The sequence below is a fragment of the Leuciscus leuciscus genome (assembly GCF_965113295.1).
Source record: "Leuciscus leuciscus genome assembly, chromosome: 10".
NCBI classification, from domain to species: domain Eukaryota; kingdom Metazoa; phylum Chordata; class Actinopteri; order Cypriniformes; family Leuciscidae; genus Leuciscus; species Leuciscus leuciscus.
The window spans coordinates 41754218-41779409 of NC_138734.1; the positions used below are offsets into that span (position 1 = coordinate 41754218).

Consider the following 25192-nt stretch of genomic DNA (forward strand, 5'->3'; position numbering starts at 1 on the left):
TTGACAAGCACAGTGGCCAATCTGTGTATGGCATGCTTACATAGAAAAACAATGGAAAAGCAGCGCAGTGGAGTGCATAAGCGTTCTGGGTCGTTCACACAGACTAGATTAGCGCCTGCTCAAGTTAAAATAAGTTCAACTTTAAAAAAAAATAGACCTTTAGACCTTGCGTTTTTTCCCATTGAATTGCCCTGCGTCTCACGTTTTTAACCGGAAAACGCGTTCTGTGTGAACCAGCCCTAATTCTGCTTCACATCATGCCTAATAACACCCCTTAATCCTGGTAATATTCCAGTACCGCACAGCTTTAGTTGGAGCACAGCTTCTGCATAACAGCTTTCGTTGGTTTGTTTTACCATTGTAAATGAAGACAGATAGAGAGGAAACAGGTTCGCAAACACTGAGTCATATCCTACAGGTCCCGACGTGTCGACAGTCTATTGAGAGGAGCAGGTGGGATGGAGAATAAAAGCTGTACAGTGTGGCTGAATAAAAACGTATTTGTGTCGCAAGCAACACTTTATTTCTTCTCTCCTGCTGTGGAGTGTGACTGACTAGCGAGTGTGTTTGTCTAACAGACCTCTCCTGCTGCAAAGTGGACTGGGCAACTCTCAGGTCCTTCATCTCGTCCTCCGCCCGCTCCAGTCTCCGGGTTACCTCCTCCTCTTTCTGTTGCCACGCCAACAGCTGCTCCTTCATGGACTCGCATCGTCGTTGACATGACAACCGGCTCTCCTCCTCCTCCCTCAGGTCTCGGGACAGCCTTCGGGGGAAAGCGTGAACACATTGAAATCACGACACATGCAACCGTTTACAACCACGTAAAAGCTAGATATCTGAACACACAAAATAAATAGCTTTGTTCTGAAACCACGAGTCTTGCTTCACTACATACATCCTACCGTGCTGAAATGACCAGTATATGTTGAGTTTTGGATGCTAGTAAACTGGTTATGCTAGCAGGCTTCTAAGTTAACTAAGTCACCATGTGCTAATATTCACAGCTGATTCCTGAATAGAGCTGGCACTGGTACAAGTCGCTATGCAAACATGATACCTGAGCACAAACAATACTTAGCACACACTTATAATGCATCAAATAATTAGTAGATGGAATTATTTTTATCTATATGTTTTAGTACTGAATGAAATACACTACTTTTCAAAAAGTAAAGATTTTTTTATGTTTTTGAAAGTCTCTTCTGCTCACCAAGGCTGCATTTATTTAATCAAAAACACAGTAAAAACTGTAATATTGTGAAGTATTTTTTCAATTTAAAATAACTGTCTTCTATTTTAATATATTTTAAAATGTAAATTATTTCTGTCATGCAAAGCTGAATATTCAGCATCATTACTCCAGTCTCGTTTGAATCAATCAGATTAAATGAATGATATGATTTAATGTCTGGTTCATTACAACAATCACTTGTTTGGCTTGTGAATGAATCTGTCATGGTTTAGAAGGAGAGAACCCAATCGCAGACCATTTGCAGACATTACAAGGGTTTATTACTACACAAAAACAGAAAACAAAACCCACGAGGGGGTAAAACAAGACAGGATGAACTATTAAGACAGAAAACACTAGACTAACACTCAGACGATAAACTTAGACAATAAAGACAGGATCAAATACTTCTAACAAGACAAGGCTTTCTTCAGGTAACTCACGGAGGGTATCAGACAAGGATAGACAATGTACCGACACAGGACAGCAAACACAAGGGGATAAAATAGGGAGCAAACTAATCAGGAACAGGTGACACAGGTAAAGCAATAATGATAACAAGATGAGATAACAAGGGGGCGGGGTTACATGACAAGACAACGCAAGCACACAGCCAAACAAATGGCCATGTGCTTACACACAAAACATGGGCCTGTCATGATCCTGCCTCAAGACCAGGGAAAATCAGAGACAAGAAGGCAGAATCATGACAGAACCCCTCCCTTAAGGAGCGGCTTCCAGACGCTCCCTAAGGGAACACTAAACACGTGACATGACGGACTGAGACATGGACACAAACCAACAAAACATGACAAAAACTAATAAAGGCAGACATGAATACACAATGACAGGATTGGGGTGACATAATAAAAATAAAAAACAAGGAAGAGGAGGCGGAGACAACACAGAGTTCATGGGGGAATGTCCAGGGTGGGTGGGTGGGACTGTGGTCTTGGGTGGACAGGACGATGGCTGAGGGCGAGGGGTCCGGGCAGACTTGGATGGGGACACACGAGGAACAGTCTTGGGGGAAACAGTCCGGGGTGAAGTGGTGACAGAGGGAACAGCTGCAGCCGGCAGCAGAGCGAAGACAATGGGTGAGGCAGGTGGTAAGGGAGTGGAGAAAGTAGACTGTGATGCTGGGACAGGGCTGGACACAAAACTAGGGACAGGGCTGAACACATTAGCTGGGACAGGACTGGACACAGACATCCTCCTGTCAGCTGGGACAGGACTGACACATCTACTGGGAGAGGGCTGGACACATCAGCTGGGACAGGGCTGGACACATCAGCTGGGACAGGGCTGGACACATCAGCTGGGACAGGGCTGGACACATCAGCTGGGACAGGGCTGGACACATCAGCTGGGACAGGGCTGGACACATCAGCTGGGACAGGGCTGGACACATCAGCTGGGACAGGGCTGGACACATCAGCTGGGACAGGGCTGGACACATCAGCTGGGACAGGGCTGGACACATCAGCTGGGACAGGGCTGGACACATCAGCTGGGACAGGGCTGGACACAATAGCTGGGACAGGGCTGGACACAATAGCTGGGACAGGACTGGACACAGACATCCTCCTGTCTGCTGGGACAGGACTGGACACATCTGCTGGGACAGGACTGGACACATCTGCTGGGACAGGACTGGACACATCTGCTGGGACAGGACTGGACACATCTGCTGGGACAGGACTGGACACATCTGCTGGGACAGGACTGGACACATCTGCTGGGACAGGACTGGACACATCTGCTGGGACAGGACTGGACACATTAGCAGGAACAGTGCAAGCGGTGGCTGACTTAGGAACAGCGCTCTGAGTGGCTGGCCTCAGATCAACACTGGCTGCAGCTGACTGGGGTACGGCGCTCACGGCAGCTGACTGGGGTACGGAGCTCACGGTGCACTTAGAATCAGTGGACTCAGGACAAGACTTGACTGACTTGACGGGGACTTCAAGAATCTGGACAAGACGTTTTAAGTATTGAGACAATGCATCGGCAACAACAAGGACAGGCATCTTTTGAGAAGCAGAAACCGACCGCAAGACAGCTTCAGCAGCTGAATCGGCCGCTGCTCTCTCTACAGCACACACGACTGCGGGCTCTGGAACAGCGCTTGCAGGAGCGGGCTCTGGAACAGCGCTTGCAGGAGCGGGCTCTGGAACAGCGCTTGCAGGAGCGGGCTCTGGAACAGCGCTTGCAGGAGCGGGCTCTGGAACAGCGCTTGCAGGAGCGGGCTCTGGAACAGCGCTTGCAGGAGCGGGCTCTGGAACAGCGCTTGCAGGAGCGGGCTCTGGAACAGCGCTTGCAGGAGCGGGCTCTGGAACAGCGCTTGCAGGAGCGGGCTCTGGAACAGCGCTTGCAGGAGCGGGCTCTGGAACAGCGCTTGCAGGAGCGGGCTCTGGAACAGCGCTTGCAGGAGCGGGCTCTGGAACAGCGCTTGCAGGAGCGGGCTCTGGAACAGCGCTTGCAGGAGCGGGCTCTGGAACAGCGCTTGCAGGAGCGGGCTCTGGAACAGCGCTTGCAGGAGCGGGCTCTGGAACAGCGCTTGCAGGAGCGGGCTCTGGAACAGCGCTTGCAGGAGCGGGCTCTGGAACAGCGCTTGCAGGAGCGGGCTCTGGAACAGCGCTTGCAGGAGCGGGCTCTGGAACAGCGCTTGCAGGAGCGGGCTCTGGAACAGCGCTTGCAGGAGCGGGCTCTGGAACAGCGCTTGCAGGAGCGGGCTCTGGAACAGCGCTTGCAGGAGCGGGCTCTGGAACAGCGCTTGCAGGAGCGGGCTCTGGAACAGCGCTTGCAGGAGCGGGCTCTGGAACAGCGCTTGCAGGAGCGGGCTCTGGAACAGCGCTTGCAGGAGCGGGCTCTGGAACAGCGCTTGCAGGAGCGGGCTCTGGAACAGCGCTTGCAGGAGCGGGCTCTGGAACAGCGCTTGCAGGAGCGGGCTCTGGAACAGCGCTTGCAGGAGCGGGCTCTGGAACAGCGCTTGCAGGAGCGGGCTCTGGAACAGCGCTTGCAGGAGCGGGCTCTGGAACAGCGCTTGCAGGAGCGGGCTCTGGAACAGCGCTTGCAGGAGCGGGCTCTGGAACAGCGCTTGCAGGAGCGGGCTCTGGAACAGCGCTTGCAGGAGCGGGCTCTGGAACAGCGCTTGCAGGAGCGGGCTCTGGAACAGCGCTTGCAGGAGCGGGCTCTGGAACAGCGCTTGCAGGAGCGGGCTCTGGAACAGCGCTTGCAGGAGCGGGCTCTGGAACAGCGCTTGCAGGAGCGGGCTCTGGAACAGCGCTTGCAGGAGCGGGCTCTGGAACAGCGCTTGCAGGAGCGGGCTCTGGAACAGCGCTTGCAGGAGCGGGCTCTGGAACAGCGCTTGCAGGAGCGGGCTCTGGAACAGCGCTTGCAGGAGCGGGCTCTGGAACAGCGCTTGCAGGAGCGGGCTCTGGAACAGCGCTTGCAGGAGCGGGCTCTGGAACAGCGCTTGCAGGAGCGGGCTCTGGAACAGCGCTTGCAGGAGCGGGCTCTGGAACAGCGCTTGCAGGAGCGGGCTCTGGAACAGCGCTTGCAGGAGCGGGCTCTGGAACAGCGCTTGCAGGAGCGGGCTCTGGAACAGCGCTTGCAGGAGCGGGCTCTGGAACAGCGCTTGCAGGAGCGGGCTCTGGAACAGCGCTTGCAGGAGCGGGCTCTGGAACAGCGCTTGCAGGAGCGGGCTCTGGAACAGCGCTTGCAGGAGCGGGCTCTGGAACAGCGCTTGCAGGAGCGGGCTCTGGAACAGCGCTTGCAGGAGCGGGCTCTGGAACAGCGCTTGCAGGAGCGGGCTCTGGAACAGCGCTTGCAGGAGCGGGCTCTGGAACAGCGCTTGCAGGAGCGGGCTCTGGAACAGCGCTTGCAGGAGCGGGCTCTGGAACAGCGCTTGCAGGAGATGAAGAGCGAGAGGCTCCCTTTCTCCTCTTCTTTCTCTTTGAACGCGAAGCCGAATCTGTAGCTGGACTAGCGACCAGTTGGAGATGTTCAGCTGGAACCGCAACAGGAGCAGGGATGGCGTTCTCGGGCAGCGCTGACTCGGTCGAGGAAGACTCAGACGGGGAATCCCAGGAAACTCGTCTCCCTCGTTTACCATGGAGAACAATGGGAGCAGAAGGGGCCTCAGGAGAAGTGGAACCGGCCTTATCACCATGGGCAACAACGGCCAGGACGCGACCCTCTGGGATCACAGGTAGCGAAGCAGAAGAAGACCTTGTAGAACCCCCTCGATCACCTCCTCTACTGCGGCCTCCACGGATCCCGCGAAACACGACCAACCGGGTCCCTTCAAAAGATTGTCGCTTGGCAGGAAAGGACATGCTGTCTGCTGGGTTCAGTATTGGTCGGTACATTCTGTCATGGTTTAGAAGGAGAGAACCCAATCGCAGACCATTTGCAGACATTACAAGGGTTTATTACTACACAAAAACAGAAAACAAAACCCACGAGGGGGTAAAACAAGACAGGATGAACTATTAAGACAGAAAACACTAGACTAACACTCAGACGATAAACTTAGACAATAAAGACAGGATCAAATACTTCTAACAAGACAAGGCTTTCTTCAGGTAACTCACGGAGGGTATCAGACAAGGATAGACAATGTACCGACACAGGACAGCAAACACAAGGGGATAAAATAGGGAGCAAACTAATCAGGAACAGGTGACACAGGTAAAGCAATAATGATAACAAGATGAGATAACAAGGGGGCGGGGTTACATGACGAGACAACGCAAGCACACAGCCAAACAAATGGCCATGTGCTTACACACAAAACATGGGCCTGTCATGATCCTGCCTCAAGACCAGGGAAAATCAGAGACAAGAAGGCAGAATCATGACAGAATCAGTGTTTGAATGAATTGGTTGAAAAAAATATTCAATGACTAACTCAAAGACAAGTCACCGCCACCTACTGGTGAAGCCATGTAATTGCAGAAAAAGTTACTTGGTTAATACCTACCTCTGCCCAAAGAGCACACCAATGATACGAATAAATGCTATCTAGGTAGACGTCTAACTATAGGTTTTGTGTTCATCCACACACAAACTCTTAAAGAGATCTTACAAAATCATTAGGGTTTGTAAAATTTATAGGAGGAAAGTATTTAAATGGATCATGCAAGGTGATTTACTGAGGTTTGTGCTCCTCAATGCACTGGTATTTGCACAATCATTTAATGCCCAATAAAAGCATGTATTAAACCAGACGCTAATGCTCTGCTCTTAGTAGATTGTGTTGGTCATTATGGAAATGATCAGTGGATCACACGCAGAACTTTCCACTCTGCCCTTTTTCCTTTTTATTACCCTGGAATTGCACTCTCACTCTAATTTGTACATTTAGTAAATCTGGCCCAAGTTGTTAGTATTTGGTAGAAATACTTTTTCAGACATCCAATTTGGTAGGTGGCGCTGTCACAAGAAATGCGGTCCTAGGACTACAGCAGCCCTGAAACTCCAATGGTACAATCCTGCGGTACATAGTGAATAGGCATATGTATGATGACATGAACTTGAGGTGGAAAGGTTCTCCTTCATAATTATCACACACTGAAAGAAAAAAAAAAAAAAAGAAAAAAAATCCTTTACCTGCCTGAAGAAGGACTTCCATGAGAAACCGTCACATTTCTATTTCTCTCCCTTTATCTCTCTTTGTTTATCTTTTCCCTGCAGGACAAAACTAGGAAATTCCCAAACACAGCCGATCTTATCTGTTGGCCTCCAGCCTCCCCTCCCGCTGATTGAGGAAGACACTTTGGGAAAAGGTGTGATAATGACACACTTCCCATGAGCAACAGTTATCACTTAAAGATCAGACAGTTTCCTCCACAAGACGGAAGAACTCTTCTGGCTCTTCTAAGAGGAACCAGGCAGCCAAAAAAACGGGGTGGGAAGTGGTATGGCCTTAGATCTGAGCCGGTGTCCTTAAAAGATAAGCGCCATCCCACAGGAACGCTCACATCTGTGGATTTTTTTGTATGCCTGAATCACGTGGATAAAACATTTTCCCAAAGTACACACACTGGCTTCTTTGGAATGCCTAAACAATTAAGAAAATGCTGAAGCTTCACATATGTTCGCTATAAAGCTAAATCCGAAATGAAAGCAATGTGGGGAGCACATGGGCTTCTCCGTGGGCGTTACGGACTCAAGCTTCCATACTTTTTGAGTATGGAAGAGTGAGAACAGTGGTTAAAGATGACAGAGGTCGGATTTAAAATAGATTCAGTCTGATATCTGTCGTCAGAATAAATCATTAGCGCCTGTGACATATGAGTCTACTTTGCAGATATCGTGGCTCCAATGGGATGGTGAAAATTAAAGGAGCTTTGAAAACCGAGATGTGAAGTGTGTGTATGCGTGTGTGTGTGTGTGTGTGAGAGAGGTGCAGGGAACTTTGAAACCTGAAGCCCTGTGAGTGGGAAGTGCTTCTATCTTCCATCACAGAGCTTCACACGCAGCTTAAGCCTGCTGACACATTACAGAATTTAATATCTATACAATATCACTCAGTCTGAAACAGAGCTGTGATACATGGAGAGGAGGAGGAGGAGGGTGTAAGACCTCGAAACACAGATCATCACGCACATACGTGCCGCTTTCTAAGCTCAAAGGCATCAGGTCTCTCTTTCATCAGGTCCGCTTTCTCTCATCTTCTGTCCTTTATCCTCCTTGTGGAGTACTAGGCACAAAAAAATGTATCAAATGAGATTTAACTTTTCTTTTATCCATGCTGTAGAAACAGTCCAAATGATGACGTGTTGTATTACGATTGATGCCTGTAATGGGTTTTGTGGTATTTGCCAGTGTGTCTTTATGTCAAAGGTCACTCTGTGAAAAGCTTTCAGGTCTTTTCAGCTTTTCTTTATCTGCGTGTCGTCCTCTCTCCATCACAGACTGGTGAGCAATCGTGACAAACCGCACACAGCACTTCAAACCACAGGCAGGAATGTGCATCAATCCACTGAGACGCTTGCAGATGACTGACAGACACTAACAAACTCTGTCTCTGCCACACATAAACACACACTCACCACACTTTTACATGGACAAACACATAATCACACCCTAGCCAAACAAATACACAATAGTTCATGGTTGTGCACAGTTTAGTGGACCATGACATCAATCAAAACAGACAAAATGTGACCAAAGATGCCTGACATACTTCTATTTATAACTTCCTGATGATTGAGTTCAGTATTTGTGTGTATCTGAGAAACTACTGTTTTTCTCTTCCAAGAGAAAACAATTATTTGTCGAGGTTGCCCTGTCATTGTTTTGACAAGTTTACATTTTGATGATGTTTGACATAAAAAATCCTTAACAAAAATAGAAATTGAATCAGTTGTCAACATATAAAATGTGGATAACAACTATCATAGTTTGGAGATGGAGCAGGCTAACGCAACCGGCTGACAATTACATTGTTAACTACATGCCACAAGCTGATTGGTTCCTTTCTCATCTGAGCCAATGAGCTTTGCTGCTCAACATTTGAATAGTTGGTCAGTGTTTACAGTAGAAGTTTTCTCTGAAACCCTCCACCTTCCCCAGCTCCAGCTACCCGCTCGGTTACGGGTAATTTATAAATTACTTATTCATTTTAAAGTTACAATTCATTTCTAAAAAAGTTATTTCTATCATAGAGTTAGCATGGTAATGGATATGACAATGTTAATGTATTTGGTCTTGGTAGAGTACTTCTCCTACGCTGCTGCTGTTGGTTATTATTGCTGCTGCTAATACATATTCATATACATACAGTATATATGCACACACACATATATACATATATACAAATATACAAATATACATACATATATATATCCACATACATTTAGTTAATATTGAAATCTCTGCTTTTGGTTTCCGACTTTGATATCTTGGCAAATCGAAGCACAACTGTGTGATTTTTCCTTCTTACGGTTGTACCTCTCTATGGTGGCGGTCTGTTCGCTCCACAACGTTTGCAGATCCTCCTTCTCCACGGACTTTATCCTGAAAGACAACAGAGATGTGTTTTTATTTAAAGCAGCGGCCGCTAACATCTGTTCTCTCTTTCCTCTATTGCCTGTGAGCGCCAAAGATACTGAAAAAATTCCCCTTCCCCAAAAAAAGTCACCCAAGCATGTCCCTCTGGCATGCGCTTTAACACCAGCATCTCAGCGTGAGCAGCTAAACAATGGCGTGTAAACGAGTGTAGCCCAGGGCACGTCCACGTGTGATGTTAGCAGGTACCATCCAGGGTAGAATGGGTGTTGAAATCTCACTGAGTGAGACGGAGAAGGTGAAAAAAAGAAAGCAGGTGGAAAATAGATGGAAACACAATCTGACATACAGCTGTTAAGTGTTATGTTTTTTTTGTAACATCGCTCTGTAGTTTGAGTATTAATATGAAACTCGGTTAGCGAGCACAGAGGTGACAAGTGTGGATGTGGGAGTCTAATAAAACACAGAATGAAAGCAATAGTGGCGCCAAGTGAAATTATGTTACAGTGTGATGAGTTCTGCTGAGGGAAAAAATAATTAATGGATTTGGCAAAGTTTGTGGATTCAATTATGTGAAAGATATTCAAATATTTGAAAAAGTCACACATTTCTGCTAATTTCTCAGGTATTTTATGCACTACCATTATTCTTCAGATTCACTTGCTTATCATGTTAACACTTTATAATAAGGTCTTTTTTAAAGGGGTCATGACATGAGAAATGAAATTTGCCTTGATCTTTTGACAAGAGATCTTTGTACCATTAAAATCTTGCAAGTTTTATAGCTTAAAACGTCGTCCTCATAAACAAGGCATTTGTTTAGTCAAGTTCCTAAAAACGCCTCGTTTAGATATTGCGGGATCTGTGACCGCAAATACATTTGCATGACTTCCTTTAATCAATAGTTATACATCACATCATAGGCCACTGGCGTTCAGTCGCTTAACAGGGGTCATTCGCCTACACTGGATGTGAGCGTCAGGTTAAAAGCTAAAAGAACCCATTATAATCACTGATGCTGTCTACACTGATTCAGTACACAGATACGAGTTCAGTTTCTGACAGTTCTGACATCGATAACAGGACAAATGGAAGAGTGAATGAACGTTTGCTTTGCTTTGTCTGTAACTCAACTCAACTAACAACAATTGTTGACCAAGGTGCTGTACATTATATAAAATACCATCAACCTTTAACACCACGTACAACATAAATTACAACACAGAACAGAACAGACACAGCACAAATCCGCTACAAATAAAACGCGAAAGAAAAAAGATAGACCATTTTATATGGATAATGTTCTCAAAACACTTATTAATGTGCAATACTCATGTGCGTTGATACTGTTTCCTATATATTGACGTTAACCAATCATAACAGTGGCCGTTTACTGACTAGGCTTAAAGGAGCAGCACCTTAAAATGGATCATTTCAGACTGAGGGACAGAATAATAGTTTTTTCCAATTTTTTTTTTTTTTTTGAGCAAAAAACTTTATTAACATTATAAGTGAACCTCAAGGAACCTATTAGAATGATAAAAATCCATGTCATGACCCCTTTAACATTAATAGATTAGCTAACATAAACTAATAATGAGCAATATATTTCTTACAGCATTTATTTAATCTTTGTCAGTGCTAGTTAATAAAATGCAATTGTTCATTGTTTATTCATGTTGGGTCAAAGTGCACTAACAAATGTTAATATAAAAAAGTAAATGTTGAAACTAAAATTGAGCAATACTTCTACAGCATTTATTAATCTTAATTAGTGAAAGCTAATGTTAATACATGGATCCTTATAATTCAGGTTTACCCATAACGAAACACGTCAGATAGACGGCCTCTTTATGTCATGCCACAATAATCTGCAAAGTGGTCCAAACTTCAGCCAGTCAAAAGTCTGGCAAAGCGAGACTATTAATATGCTAACAGGGGGCTATTATATGCCTGTGTGTGCATGAGCGTGCATTCGTTTAATGCGTGCCAGACAGTGTTTACATGTGTGTCTATCACTCTGTCATTGCTTTGACTCATTAATTCACCATGACGTTCTCAAATTCTGCATGCTAGTCAAGCAATTGTGTCATGCAACATCTAAACATTTACTGCATGTAAACCCACATTCTTGTTTTTCTTTCATGGTCGGGACTTACCATCAATTATATAATAAAAACAATAATATAACATATTATAAAATGCAATGGACTTGCCATTGATCTTGCTAATATAATATAATATAATATAATATAATATAATATAATATAATATAATATAATATAATATAATATAATATAATATAATATAATATAATATAATATAATGTCACAACGAGTGAGAAAGGTTGACATCTTTTGTTTTTTAACTGCTAAAGGGCCAAAAGTTACAGTGTACCTTTAATTTCAACTTTTTTACACTGTACATTATAATGAAGCATTAGATATGACTGATTTTATTTTTTTGTGCTTTAATTTATTTATTCGAAATAACACCTCAAAGGTTTGGGGTCTGTATGATTTTTAAATAGTTTTTTAATGCTTTTGAAAGAAGTCTCTTCTGCTCACTAAAGGCTGCATTTGTTTTTGATAAAAAATACAGTAAAAACAGTAATACTGTGAAATATTATAAAAATGTAAAATAACTCATTTTAACTAATATATTGTTAATATATTTTAAAATGTAATTTGCTCCTGTGGAAGAAAAAAAAAATCTTTTGAAAGATAGTATAGTATAGAACTTGGCTATTTACTGTTTATCGGATATAACATGAAAATAATGATTGCATGGCTTATCAGAACTGGCTAGAAATTCCCTCATTCCAGCAATGAAGGTAAAATCTGCCCCGCTCAACCCAGATAACTTCACACACAGGACACATTCTCCCTCTGGCTCTCAGACTGACCTTCCTGTCGATCAGGACAGAAGCACAGACCTTGCATGTCTGAGCCCGGCTGCTAATAAACGCGAAACTCTCCTCTCCTCTTTCTTCTTTTCTTGCTCCTGGGGCCTGATGTTAAAGCACAACATAGCAGAGAAATCCCTGCATTGCTAAGTTGAATAACAATCAGTCTCTCGCTCTCTGTCTCATTCCCTCGTTCTCTAGTTTCTCCAATTCTTTCTCAAGGTCAGCACAGTACAGATTCCCTGCGGGTGTCGTCTGTCAACTGTTAAGCCTTCTGAATCCCCCCCATCAGACCAACTCACAAATATTTTTCACCCTCTCACACCAACACTCCCCATCCTACTCCACTGGCTCCCTCAACACCAGTCTGGGGAGAAACTGGGGAGTTGGTGTCTCCCAGCTGAGCCGAGCGAGCGTCTTATGGAGGTTTGGTGAAGACCTTTCTTTCTTTGTTTATTATGGTTGCCTGAAGGTTTCGCTGAGCTCTGTGACACACTGCTATCTGACAGCGGGTTAAGATAACCTTTTATTTCCCCTGGATCTCTGTGACACTAGAGATAAGAGTGAGGGGGAGAGGAAAGGGGAGAGAGAGAAAAAGAGAAAGTGATTATGGGATTAACATGTTAAAGATGGATGTCTCCGTTTGGATGAAAACATGGTAGATGTCAGGTCATGTGGACCTGAAAACAAGAACGCAATCTGTAACTCTCACATGCTCACTAGAAGCCTGCCTCTCCTAAAGAACGAATCAGATTTGATAGAAATAAATGATCTGAGTGACTTTAGCTCATCGTGGCAAGCAGGGCGAGGCCGAGAGCCGTGGGAACGGAGCAATTGCAAATTGCAATTTCCACACCGGTGTGACAACAGTGCAAGACGAGAGGATCAGACCTGGACTTTAAGGCCTAGTCCACACGTACACGGGTATTTTTATAAACAGAGTTTTTCCTTGGGGTGCTCTCAGATATGAAGGAGTGAGACAGCTCTCAGATTTCATCAAAAATATCTTAATTTGTGTTCCGAAGATGAACTAAAGTCTTACGGGGTTGGAACAACATGAGGGCGAGTGATTACTGACAGAAATTTCATTTCTGGGTGAACTAACCCTTTAATGTATTTGATTAAACCCCTAACCATAAAGCATTGAACTGTGGCACAAAGCAATAAAGATATGAATTATTTCTCAAATGATGCACCTTGTTCAGAAGAGGTGTGCTATCACCTTCCTGAGTGACTGAGGAAAAGGCAAAACAAAAGCAGAAACTTTGAAGAAGGGAATCTAGCCACATCTAGGCACCACCCAAAACAATGGCTGAGAATTGATACAGATTTACTGTATACTGTATATTTCAGTTATATTTTGCTCACATATGAAAGAAACTCAAATCAGCTAATGCTATAAATGATGAACCTTCTAACTTGGTACATTACAATACATTTAATTTGAATAATTAACTACAGGGCCCAAATTATTCATTTGAAGTTGAATCAAAATGAGTTTTTATTGCTCATTCCAGTCCACATAAATAAAAAATAAAAAAATAAATAAGCAAAAGGTACACAAGAATAGAATAATGGTATAATAACATGTTCTCACCCTGTCATTCTCTTCCTTTGTCTCCTATAGTAATGGCTGGACAGCACTTCTTTGAGGTTTATTAATGGGTAACAAATGGAGGTGGAATCTGAGAGAGTCTATTTCTTAGAGAGCGTTACGAGTTTCCACACACACGCTTCATGCCTGAGGCGATACACACACACTACTGAAGCGTAGTGAGACGTGCAAGACCAGGTATCATGTTTTTCTGCTGAAAAACTGTGAATATAACAGGGTGTGATATCTAAACTCCAGGTAACTGAGTTCAGTTCATCAGTTGAGAAGGTCCAGTGAAATGTTTTGCATATTCACATTTCTTAGCTTATACTGTTTATCACTTCATATCTCACCGGGCAGAGGTCCAGCTCATTTACAAAAGTTTTCATCCCCTTTATCGCTTTGTCTTGCTCTTTTACATTCTCTCTCTCCCTGCAGGTTAATCACATTGGTGTTCTGTCACTCCATGAGTATTTTAAATAACCCCTAACTATTTCTGACATGTATCAGCGTAGCCAGGGAAACAAACCAGCTCGGCAGATGTGTGTGTGTGATATGTGTGAAATAGGGTTAGAGGTTGCATAGTTGTCATGGGAACACATGCTGCATATAAACACTGCTCTTTCTTCCCTGATATGGAGATATCAAAGCTTTGGCACAAGTTTCCACACACACACACACACACACACGTCATGCTGTTCTAGCATTTGCCGATCGCAATTTAAATTCATGAGGTCTACAGTTCTCTCTTGAAAAAAAAAAAAGTGTCTTTACTGAGAAAGTTGAATAATTCAGGTGTTATTCTTGGCTTGTTTGCTTGTATAAGTTAAATTAGGTTAAAGGAATAAAAAAATAAAATAAAAAAAAGGAAATTCTGTCATCATTTACTCACCCTCACATCGTATAACTTACTTTCTTCTTTCGGAAAATCTACAGTAAGAAAATGTTTTGAAGAACTGTTTTTGTCCATTTGTCCAAAACCATATTGGATCCGATTTACTTCCATTTTATATAAAAAATTTAATTAAATAAAACCAAACTTAAGGTTGATATCTCAAAAAATTAGCTTTCAGTAAGATTGTGTTTGATCGCACAACCGAAAGTTTTCATTTAAATGCCAAAATAGCTTCAGTATAATTTCTATATAGTTTCTCTCTCTCAAACATTACACACACGCGCTCACACACACACGCACTCATTTTTGTTTTCAGGATTCTTTGATGAATATAAAGTTCAAAAGACCAGCATTTATTTTTAAAAAAAATCTTTTAAACATCATAAATGTCTTTACTGTGATCAATTTAATGCATCCTTGCTGAATATAAGTATTAATTTCTTTAAAAAAACATATTTTAGTGTACATACAGTGTGTTTTTACAAAGATGGAGGGCTGTTGGCTGCATCAGATCTGTTTATCAATCTTCCAAACTACATTAGTGCAGACGGCAGGAAGAACCAGCACGCGACGAGCCCCGTCCCACACACACACACACACAGCTGTCAATGCCAGAGCGACCCTGACAGCGACACCAGCTCTCCCACTGTCACATCACACACACTGTCCTGCCACAGAGCGATCTGACAGCTCATCCACACACACACACACACCGCGAGGCTTCTTCGCTTACAAAGAGGGAAAAGCAGCCAGAAAAACAGAAGTTGGGATAGATTATAAAAGGAGTATGAGCCAACGTTGAGTCAGTATGTGTAACGTGATGAACCCGAGGGAGGTGAGCGGAGTGTGAAGCAACACCTGACACTCAACAAAAATGTTTCTTCCTCAAGCGCTGCCAGGTCACAGAGCTCGCAAGTCTTCGCTCCTTCTGCACCTCCAGCAAAAAAAGAAAATAAACCCCCTTCACGAGGAGATGCATCACATATTCCAAGGAAGATATCCTGATCTCTTTGGTTAAATAAATATTCTTGTTTGGTGTGAACGGCAGGGCATTTGTATGCAAATATAATACCAAACGGCTTCTCTCAGACTGGGAGGAAGATGGATGGCTGTTACCCAACTGAGCAAATCATAAAATATTCCGCTTTCCTCTTCCCCACACATTAAATCATTCTCGAGGTGAGGAGGGGGTGTTTCATAGATAATGCTGTTATACTGAGCTGTAATGGAAGCTGCACATGCTGAGATGTTTGGATGTAGTGTAGAACACTGAATTCTGGGTAAATCAGGATGAAACGCTTGTTAAGAGTACTCCACCTAATGTGTGTCAACCTCTGAAATAACATTAGCACTCATGCTTGTGTGTGTATCATGAATACTGTTACAGTCCCCTATCTTACACCCGGCGCAATGCAGCGCCAAACGCGACGCAAGTGTTTTTTTCTAGTTTCAGCCTGACGCAGTTATCATTTTCACGTCCTGCGCCACGTTGTTTAAATAGCAAATGCATTTGTGCGCCCATGGGCTACTGGTCTGAAAACGAGGTGTGTTCTGGCGTACTGTTGGCACTATCAAATTCCATCATGTAAATAGCGAATCTGCCATGGCACGAGCGCAACTGGCTTTTAAAGGGAATGGGAGATGAGACTCTGATTGGTTTAACGCACGTAAATCCCAAAACACACCCATTAAGAGAATAGGGACAATCCTTTTAGAACATGCGCCGGGAGCACCGACCATTTTTCCCATCGTTAAACTATCAAAAGTGGATTCGGACACACACTAAGTGAACTTACGCTTTAGACCATGCGCTTAGATTGTTAAAATAGGGCCCTAAAGCTGTGCTACAAAACCTAGTGAGCTGCCTACCTAGTCAGCATTTTAAGGCATCACAGATGTGCTTCACATCCAAAACAGACACTCTAAAAATAAAAATGTCTTTTTTTTGTTCAGAAGTGCTTTCTATCCGATATGACTGTTTAAGTCAGGTTGATTAAAGGTCTGTTCACACCAAGGATGATAACTATAATGAAAACGATAGAGATATAGTTCTAAAAAAATTCTAAATATAACCACAACTATAACAATAACGGCACGGAGAAACAATATCATTGGAATCACTTTCAGAACGATTTTATTTCAAGCTGATGAATGATTAAAAACAGTGAGAGCGAATCAGAATACATTCTGGTTCAAAGAGCTCAAGCATTTAAAGCAACAAAACTGCAGCAAACTTATAATAAACAGAACGATATCGTCCGCTGGTGTGATGCTAATATAGCTATCTTTATAGTTATAGATCTTAGTGTGAACGGTCCTTTGATCATATTTGATAATCTTACTAATGATGTGATAACGGAATTAAACCAGTTAATTTGTTCATTTTTAAAAAGTTTGGGGTCAGTACATTTATATATATATATATATAGTGAGGAAAATAAGTATTTGAACACCCTGCTATTTTGCAAGTTCTCCCACTTAGAAATCATGGAGGGGTCTGAAATTGTCATCGTAGGTGCATGTCCACTGTGAGAGACATAATCTAAAAAAAAAATCCAGAAATCACAATGTATGATTTTTTAACTATTTATTTGTATGATACAGCTGCAAATAAGTATTTGAACACCTGAGAAAATCAATGTTAATATTTGGTACTGTAGCCTTTGTTTGCAATTACAGAGGTCAGACGTTTCCTGTAGTTTTTCACCAGGTTTGCACACACTGCAGGAGGGATTTTGGCCCACTCCTCCACACAGATCTTCTCTAGATCAGTCAGGTTTCTGGGCTGTCGCTGAGAAACACAGAGTTTGAGCTCCCTCCAAAGATTCTCTATTGGGTTTAGGTCTGGAGAGGCCACGCCAGAACCTTGATATGCTTCTTACAGAGCCACTCCTTGGTTATCCTGGCTGTGTGCTTCGGGTCATTGTCATGTTGGAAGACCCAGCCTCGACCCATCTTCAATGCTCTAACTGAGGGAAGGAGGTTGTTCCCCAAAATCTCGCAATACATGGCCCCGGTCATCCTCTCCTTAATACAGTGCAGTCGCCCTGTCCCATGTGCAGAAAAACACCCCCAAAGCATGATGCTACCACCCCCATGCTTCACAGTAGGGATGGTGTTCTTGGGATGGTACTCATCATTCTTCTTCCTCCAAACACGTTTAGTGGAATTATGACCAAAAAGTTCTATTTTGGTCTCATCTGACCACATGACTTTCTCCCATGACTCCTCTGGATCATCCAAATGGTCAGTGGCAAACTTAAGACGGGCCTTGACATGTGCTGGTTTAAGCAGGGGAACCTTCCGTGCCATGCATGATTTCAAACCATGACGTCTTAGTGTATTACCAACAGTAACCTTGGAAACGGTGGTCCCAGCTCTTTTCAGGTCATTGACCAGCTCCTCCCGTGTAGTTCTGGGCTGATTTCTCACCTTTCTTAGGATCATTGAGACCCCACGAGGTGAGATCTTGCATGGAGCCCCAGTCCGAGGGAGATTGACAGTCATGTTTAGCTTCTTCCATTTTCTAATGATTGCTCCAACAGTGGACCTTTTTTCACCAAGCTGCTTGGCAATTTCCCCGTAGCCCTTTCCAGCCTTGTGGAGGTGTACAATTTTGTCTCTAGTGTCTTTGGACAGCTCTTTGGTCTTGGCCATGTTAGTAGTTGGATTCTTACTGATTGTATGGGGTGGACAGGTGTCTTTATGCAGCTAACGACCTCAAACGGGTGCATCTAATTTAGGATAATAAATGGAGTGGAGGTGGACATTTTAAAGGCAGACTAACAGGTCTTTGAGGGTCAGAATTCTAGCTGATAGACAGGTGTTCAAATACTTATTTGCAGCTGTATCATACAAATAAATAGTTAAAAAAGCATATATTGTGATTTCTGGATTTTTTGGGGGGGGGATTATGTCTCTCACAGTGGACATGCACCTACGATGACAATTTCAGACCCCTCCATGATTTCCAAGTGGGAGAACTTGCAAAATAGCAGGGTGTTCAAATACTTATTTTCCTCACTGTATATACACATATATTCAGAGATCCATAGTTTTGTTCAGAAAGGATGCATTAAATTAATCAAAAGTTACAGTAAAGACATTTACAATGTTACAAAAGATCAAATCATCATATTAGAATGATTTCTGAAGGATCATGTGACACTGAAGACTAGAGTAATGATGCTGAAAATTCAGCTTTGATCACAGGAATAAATTACACTTTAAAATATATACAAATAGAAAACAGATATTTTAAATTGTAATAATATTTCACAGTATTACTGATTTTACTGTATTTTTAGTCAAATAAATATGTGAGCAAAAGAGACTTCTTTGAAAAACATTAAAAAACAGTATATATAAAATAAACTAAAAATATATATATATATTTAATTTGAATATGCTCTAAAAGTGTAGACTATTAAAAAAGAACTTACTCTAGGAGTTTCTTTACATGCTCTTTTTCATGCATGCTGTTCTGGAGATCTATTTTCAGAGTTTTCGCCTCCTCCTTCAGGCCTGTAAAAACAAAACAAATCCTTGATGTACCCTGTAAAACATCAATAACATGACACCATGTGCCCTTAACAGGCTTAACAGTGTTGATCAGGTGACTAAGGAATGCTTCAGGAAACTCGTGTAACACAGAAATGTTCACGATAATAAATCCGACTTGGCTCAACATCTACAGTTGGCAAAAGTTACAAACAGATTTTTGTCTCACTGTCTTTTGTCACTAGCTATAAATGTTCATCTGGTTTTCTTTCCTCATTCATCCGCTTCCTCCCCTGCCAATAAATGTAATTCTCTTTTTCCTCTCTCTCTCCCTCACTGCTTTGTATTTCTCATGAAGCACTGAAGCATAATCTGGAGCCTATCGGTTGCCAGAAGACATAATTGAGGGCGAACTCTACACCCAAACACGGGCCAGTGAAAGCATTCTCATTCATCATCTCGGCTCGCTGACATCCGATGCACCATTCAGGAGTCGGACCCGCTCTCATTATCCTGACAGAGGACAAACGGCCAAGGGTTTGAAACAGGAGACATTTTAAAAGACAAGAGGGAGGAAGGATGACAGGAAACCGTAGGAGTCAGACTAGCCACAGATTTAGAGTTGTGCTACTGGAGTCACTGACACGCGGAACGTCGAAGTCACAAAATACGGCCATACAAGCCTCTCTTTAACTTGTTTTGTGTGATGACAGCATTAGTATTTAAAGTGGCCAAGCTACACTTAAAATTTATGTCATTTAATTAGATAACAAAACCAAGAGGCGTCTGCAAACAAATGATGTTAAGAGCTTTTCTCAGAATGAATGCCACTTTTAGTCGTTCGCAAATAATACCTGGTCTCAAGGTGATTTTTAGTGGCTGTGAAGATCCTCTCAAATCCTAACAGGTCATAGTGAACTAGTTCCAAAAAACGTTTGACATGTGGACAAAAACCTTCCACGAGTCATGGAAACCTGGAAATTTCCATTGTGAATAATATGTGTTTCTGTACAGCTATTGCTCATATGTAGAGCTTATGTGGAATTAAACTCGCTTGCAAGTTTGTTGATGTTAGATTTGGGAGTGAATTGTTCTTTTCATTATCAATAAATCTATCAAACTCGTTCACTTAATGACCTGAATGATTATCAAATCGATCTGAATTAAAATAACTTTTTAAAAAATCCTTATCGGATGACCGGAAAGGTCATAAATAATGGAAATGAACTGGTCAAAAAAGGTGGGAATATGAAACTTGCCTGCAAGCCATAGTGATTTTTCATAGATTAATTTAAATGATTATTGAATCAATTAGAATTAAAATAACTTTTAAAAATCCTGATCAAAATGACTGGAAAGATCCACTGTAAAAAGAAGGTGGTAATATGTATTAAAGGTGGTAATATTTATATTTATTATATCGGAACATGTTTTGCGTAAAGAATTTGCCTGCTCATGCTATCTTTCTTTAAAATAAATGCCATTAAAGTAATATAAATGTATGAATTTAAACTCCCCTCATTTTTAACCACATTTGTAATGAATTGCACTGAATTCATTACAGGCAGAATAAATCTAATACCAACTTCAAGTGCATCACAGATTGTGACAAAAGAAATCTAGAAAATGCACTTTATGAACATTAATTACATGGTTTGTCAAATATACTATATACTATTTAAGTCAAATATATTACAAATGACTGACTGAGAGTGATAATTGAGGTAACAAATCTATTTACTATTTTTATGATTTTCTTATTGCCTATACTCAAACTACATGCAGAGTTGTGGTTATGTGACAGTCAAAGGTTATTAATAATGCATGGATAAACGGCTCTTTTCAGGTGCCAATATGAACAAAAAACAAATTAGACGAGACACACAAGAGATAAGATGAACCAGTTTGCATGAAGAATTATTTAAATTTGCAAAGGTGTCAAAGGTGTCAATGTAACGAGCAGGAACACACGGACACACACGTAACCGCAGCCAGGAGTCAGTGTTTGAATGGATGAAGTCGATGAGATGCTGCCCTTTACTGCCAGCGACCAGAGCGAGTCGTTCTGACCTCTCCTCCTACTCTCCTAATCATTAGCATCATAAACCACAGGACAAAAATACCCCAGAGAGGCTGCGAGACTTCAGAGATCCAGGGAGAAATTATTAGTAAGACGCATCTCCTGAGGAAAAGCACCACAGCATTGTCTTTAGCGAATGAAGAGACAATGATTGGGTTGTTGCGTCATCCCTGTGAAAACAGCAGCTGCAGAAGGAGAGATAGAGAACAGGGGGTGTAAAACCACAGTAAATTACGGGAAACAAACGTGTTTGTAACTAAAGGAACTGAGGGCCAAGTCATAAACACCTGAAACCACAGTCCAGAGGAAGCGGTCATTCTGTTCTCAAAACTGTTTGTGCTGGCGAACAGATCTGCTAAATTACAACAGGATATATTCCAGAACTGCATAAAGGCTGGTGGGGGGGGGATCGCATCGATTCCCTACACGCTCGATCCAGAGGGCTTTTATTCAGAGGAAAAATGGGCTGTTTTGTTCTGTGTGTTTGTTGGTGAACCGGCTGTCTGGCCGGCTCTGAGAGGCTGAGACCGGTTAAGGTGACGTCGTGCTTTTTTCTGGTGAAAGTGCTCTCTAGTGTGTTGCCCGTGTCAGCGTGACATTTTCTGGATGGGGTAGAAGAGTGCAGAGGAGGGGGGCTTCTCCTCTTTAGAAGCATACAGATAATTGCTCTCTGGTCACCGTAACATGACCGGGCGAGATCAAGGTATACTTATATACACTCTTTTGTTTTGCTCCCTTTTTTTTTTTTTTTGCCTCGCATGGGACGGAAAAATCAATCTGTTCCAATAATGATTCTAGGGTAATAAGTATACTTTTTTTTGCTCTTTCATATTTAGACTTAATGGAGTTCTTAGCCGCATTTCATTTAGGTATTCATTTTTTTTCTCAGAGGTTTTCTTAAAATTATTATAAAAAAAAAAAAGAAAAGAGACACATTTTGCCATTCAATATGAGTATAGAGCTTGAAAATGAATGTGAATGGCACAGCTCAGATAATTTGGCCTGGAATATAGAGACCCATTTAAAAGTTTGGGGTCAGTATGATTGATTCGAAAAATAAATGAATGCTTTTATTTAGCAAGGACACATTAAATGATTCAAAAGTGACAGTAAAGACATTTATAATGTTACCAAGATGGTAACACTTTCTATTATAAGGGTTTTCTTAATGCATCTTTATAATGTGTTGTGTCATTTATTCCAAAACTTTAGAGAAAGTTTCTCTGGAGAAAAATCTTTAACTTTACACAAAAGTCTCCATTTATTCTCATTGCTGTCTAGGAGAAACAACTGAATTTGTTAATCATTTGTGATGTTTCTTTGTTTGCCGCTCATGGAGGTTAGGGGCCGTTGGCTTATTGACAAGGGAAACGTTTCAAAAGTGTTAACTGCACTACTGAGAGTTTCAGAGGCTCCATAAAGACACAAGCAGGGGGGGTTAAACACCTGTCTAACACAAACACACGCTCAACACCACACAAACACACACGCAAGAACTGAAAAAGCTAGTGAAACACACCAGAAGCATGTCTGGATACTGAAATGGTGTGAGACTGCAACCCCAAACACCTGTCCAACACACACATACACACACACAGCAGATGTACATGGATATCCATGGATGGCAAACAGACAAACATGAAGGAAACCGAGAGAATGAAAGTGAAACCTCCTGAGCATTTTAAATGTAATATTATCATAATTGCAGTTCTGTTTGGTGCCACTAATGGTGCTAAAATGGCACGCTTCACCTTTAAACTGTGGGTTTACACACCCTGTATGAGAGTCTGGGCTTCTTGGTTTTGGTTCTGCAGTAGTTTGTGGGACTGGACCTGGTTCTCCAACAGCAGCATCTGTTCTCTGGCTTGATTCAGGTATGACCTCAAACCTGGCACCTCCACCTGCAGACTCTTCAGCTCCGCCTGCAACCCGTCCACTTCCAGACTCAGACCAGCACACTCTGGAAATAAATGCATTTGTGAAAGTGGTCAGACTTATCAGGTCAGATGTAAACTAGACTTTTTCAATTGTTTGTCATCATTTGTAGAGGAAGTGCTGTGTCCTGCAAGTATTCCTGAGATTAATTCGAATGCGAAACATAATGATAAACACAAGATGCCTGAGCGTAGACTAATTTGACCTGCTGGAAACACAATGAGTTCAGTGAGGTGCAGGGTAATCCGGTCAGCATGGTTCCCACCCTCTACAGCAGACTGTATAATGACACAGTACACAGGCCGTTTCAATGGATGCTAGTAGTTTCAGAGAATTTGGGGCAGGGCTAAAGTACATAAACACGGTGGGACAAAAAGTATAGACACGTATGCGACATTTAAAAACATAATTACCATTATATTGTTGTTATTTTACTTATAAAGTATGGACATGTAGGCCACACTTAAAATAAAAATAATAAAACAGTAATCTCTCTATTTCTACCAAATGTATATAATATAAAATTAAATAATTAATGCTATTATTCAGAAAAGGTGCCTTGAATTGATCAAAAATGAAAATAAGATTACAAAAGATTTCTGTCTAATTAATGCTGTTCTTTGAAATTTCATCAAAGAATCCCCAAAAAAGAAAGAAAATGTCTGTTTCCACAGAAATATAAACTGTTTTCAACACTGATAATAATCAGAAATGTTTCTTGAGCAGCAAATCCTCATATTAGAATGATTTCTGAAGGATCATGTGACACTGAAGACTGGAGTAATGATGCTGAAAATTCAGCTTTGATCACAGGAATAAATTACACTTCACTATATATTACAATAGAAAGAGTTAATTTTAATGATATAAAATGTCAATATTATAAAAGTGTAATTTTTAATAGTCAATCTGATTTACTCCACTTTTTTTCGGTTGAGAAAATATTTTGCATGAATGGTTTGAGACCCATCCAGTGACACACAAAGTAAATCAATCAAAATTCATAACTCTAGAAAAGTGCTTGTGCATTGCATAGCAAAGACTACTACAAAAGGAAATTCTCTGATGGGTGAGAAAATACCAGAGAACTTTAAACAACAACAGCGGGCGCAGTAATTCATGTCAGCAACCCAGACCAATGAAGAGCTTGCACATAGATCAGAACGGAGAGAGAGAGAGAAAGGCCGAGCCTCTGTCTGCTGATTGATGCACTTCGGGTCATGGGGTGTTACCATCAACTCAGTTGAATTTAGTTCCAAACCTGCTGTCTCATGAACACACACACACACACACACATTCAAACCCTACCTGTCTCTCTCAGCTGACTAAGCACCTGAACAGCAGCTGCTAGTGCTGACCCAGCGTGGGTTAGGGTTCAATGAACGCTTTGGATGAAACTCTTTAGCATACTAGTGCATAATGTGTGTGTGCGTGTGTGTGTGTGCGCATATAGGGGGTGCAATCTAAAGCCCTGCCCTGTGTGAATGTCTGAACTTGCTTTTGGTTTTCCCAGGCTGTGTGAACTGTAGGGGCAAGTCCGTACCAGAGACTACTGAATAAAACCTATATCGACTTTAAAAATGATAGTATTTTATTTACAATTGAAACTTTAAGAAAGTGTTACTTGAGTTGCTATCTAGCACCAAATGGTAACCAAATACTGTATACTGAGATTGAGACCCAATGTAAAAGTCTCAGATCTGGTCATTGATCAAGCACTAATCTGAAGATTCAATGTCAGTGGTGTAGTATGTGACGGGTGTAGCATGAGCACAAGTTAAGTCTTGTTGAAGTCATTCGCTGTGGCACAAACCACGGCAGACGGCGTGTGCACAGAAGAAGCGTTTATATCAGGTGCTTGGTTGCACTATTCTCTACAGACAACAGGCAGCAGTGTGGAGGAAAGATCAGCTGAACCTGCAAGAAACAGCAGTGAAAAGAATTTGTTTGCTGCACTTTACTTTAAAGTCTACATGAAATCAAAATTGACCCCATTTACTTTGTTAGCGCATATTAGTCTTGTGGTGAACAAT

The 25192-nt window shown here is 42.2% G+C and overlaps 2 protein-coding genes across 5 annotated transcripts in view; one reads left to right on the forward strand and one right to left on the reverse strand.

Annotated features, from left to right (window-relative positions):
• The window catches only part of c18h3orf33 (c18h3orf33 homolog (H. sapiens)), a 466419-nt gene that overhangs the window by 156543 nt on the left and 284684 nt on the right, over positions 1–25192 (forward strand). The gene's annotated exons all lie outside the window — the stretch shown is intronic.
• The window catches only part of lekr1 (Leucine-, glutamate- and lysine-rich protein 1), a 142715-nt gene that overhangs the window by 66000 nt on the left and 51523 nt on the right, over positions 1–25192 (reverse strand). For all 4 annotated transcript variants that reach the window (XR_014209089.1, XR_014209090.1, XM_082181354.1 and 1 more), the window contains exons 6-9: positions 22999–23184; positions 19087–19168; positions 9194–9259; positions 581–763 (exon numbers count right to left, since the gene is read on the reverse strand). Coding sequence is in view for 2 of the 4 variants with exons in the window: in XM_082181354.1 (XP_082037480.1) it covers positions 581–763; positions 9194–9259; positions 19087–19168; positions 22999–23184 (517 nt within the window). In the remaining 2 variants the exon portion in view is untranslated. The remainder of the gene's footprint in view (positions 1–580; positions 764–9193; positions 9260–19086; positions 19169–22998; positions 23185–25192) is intronic.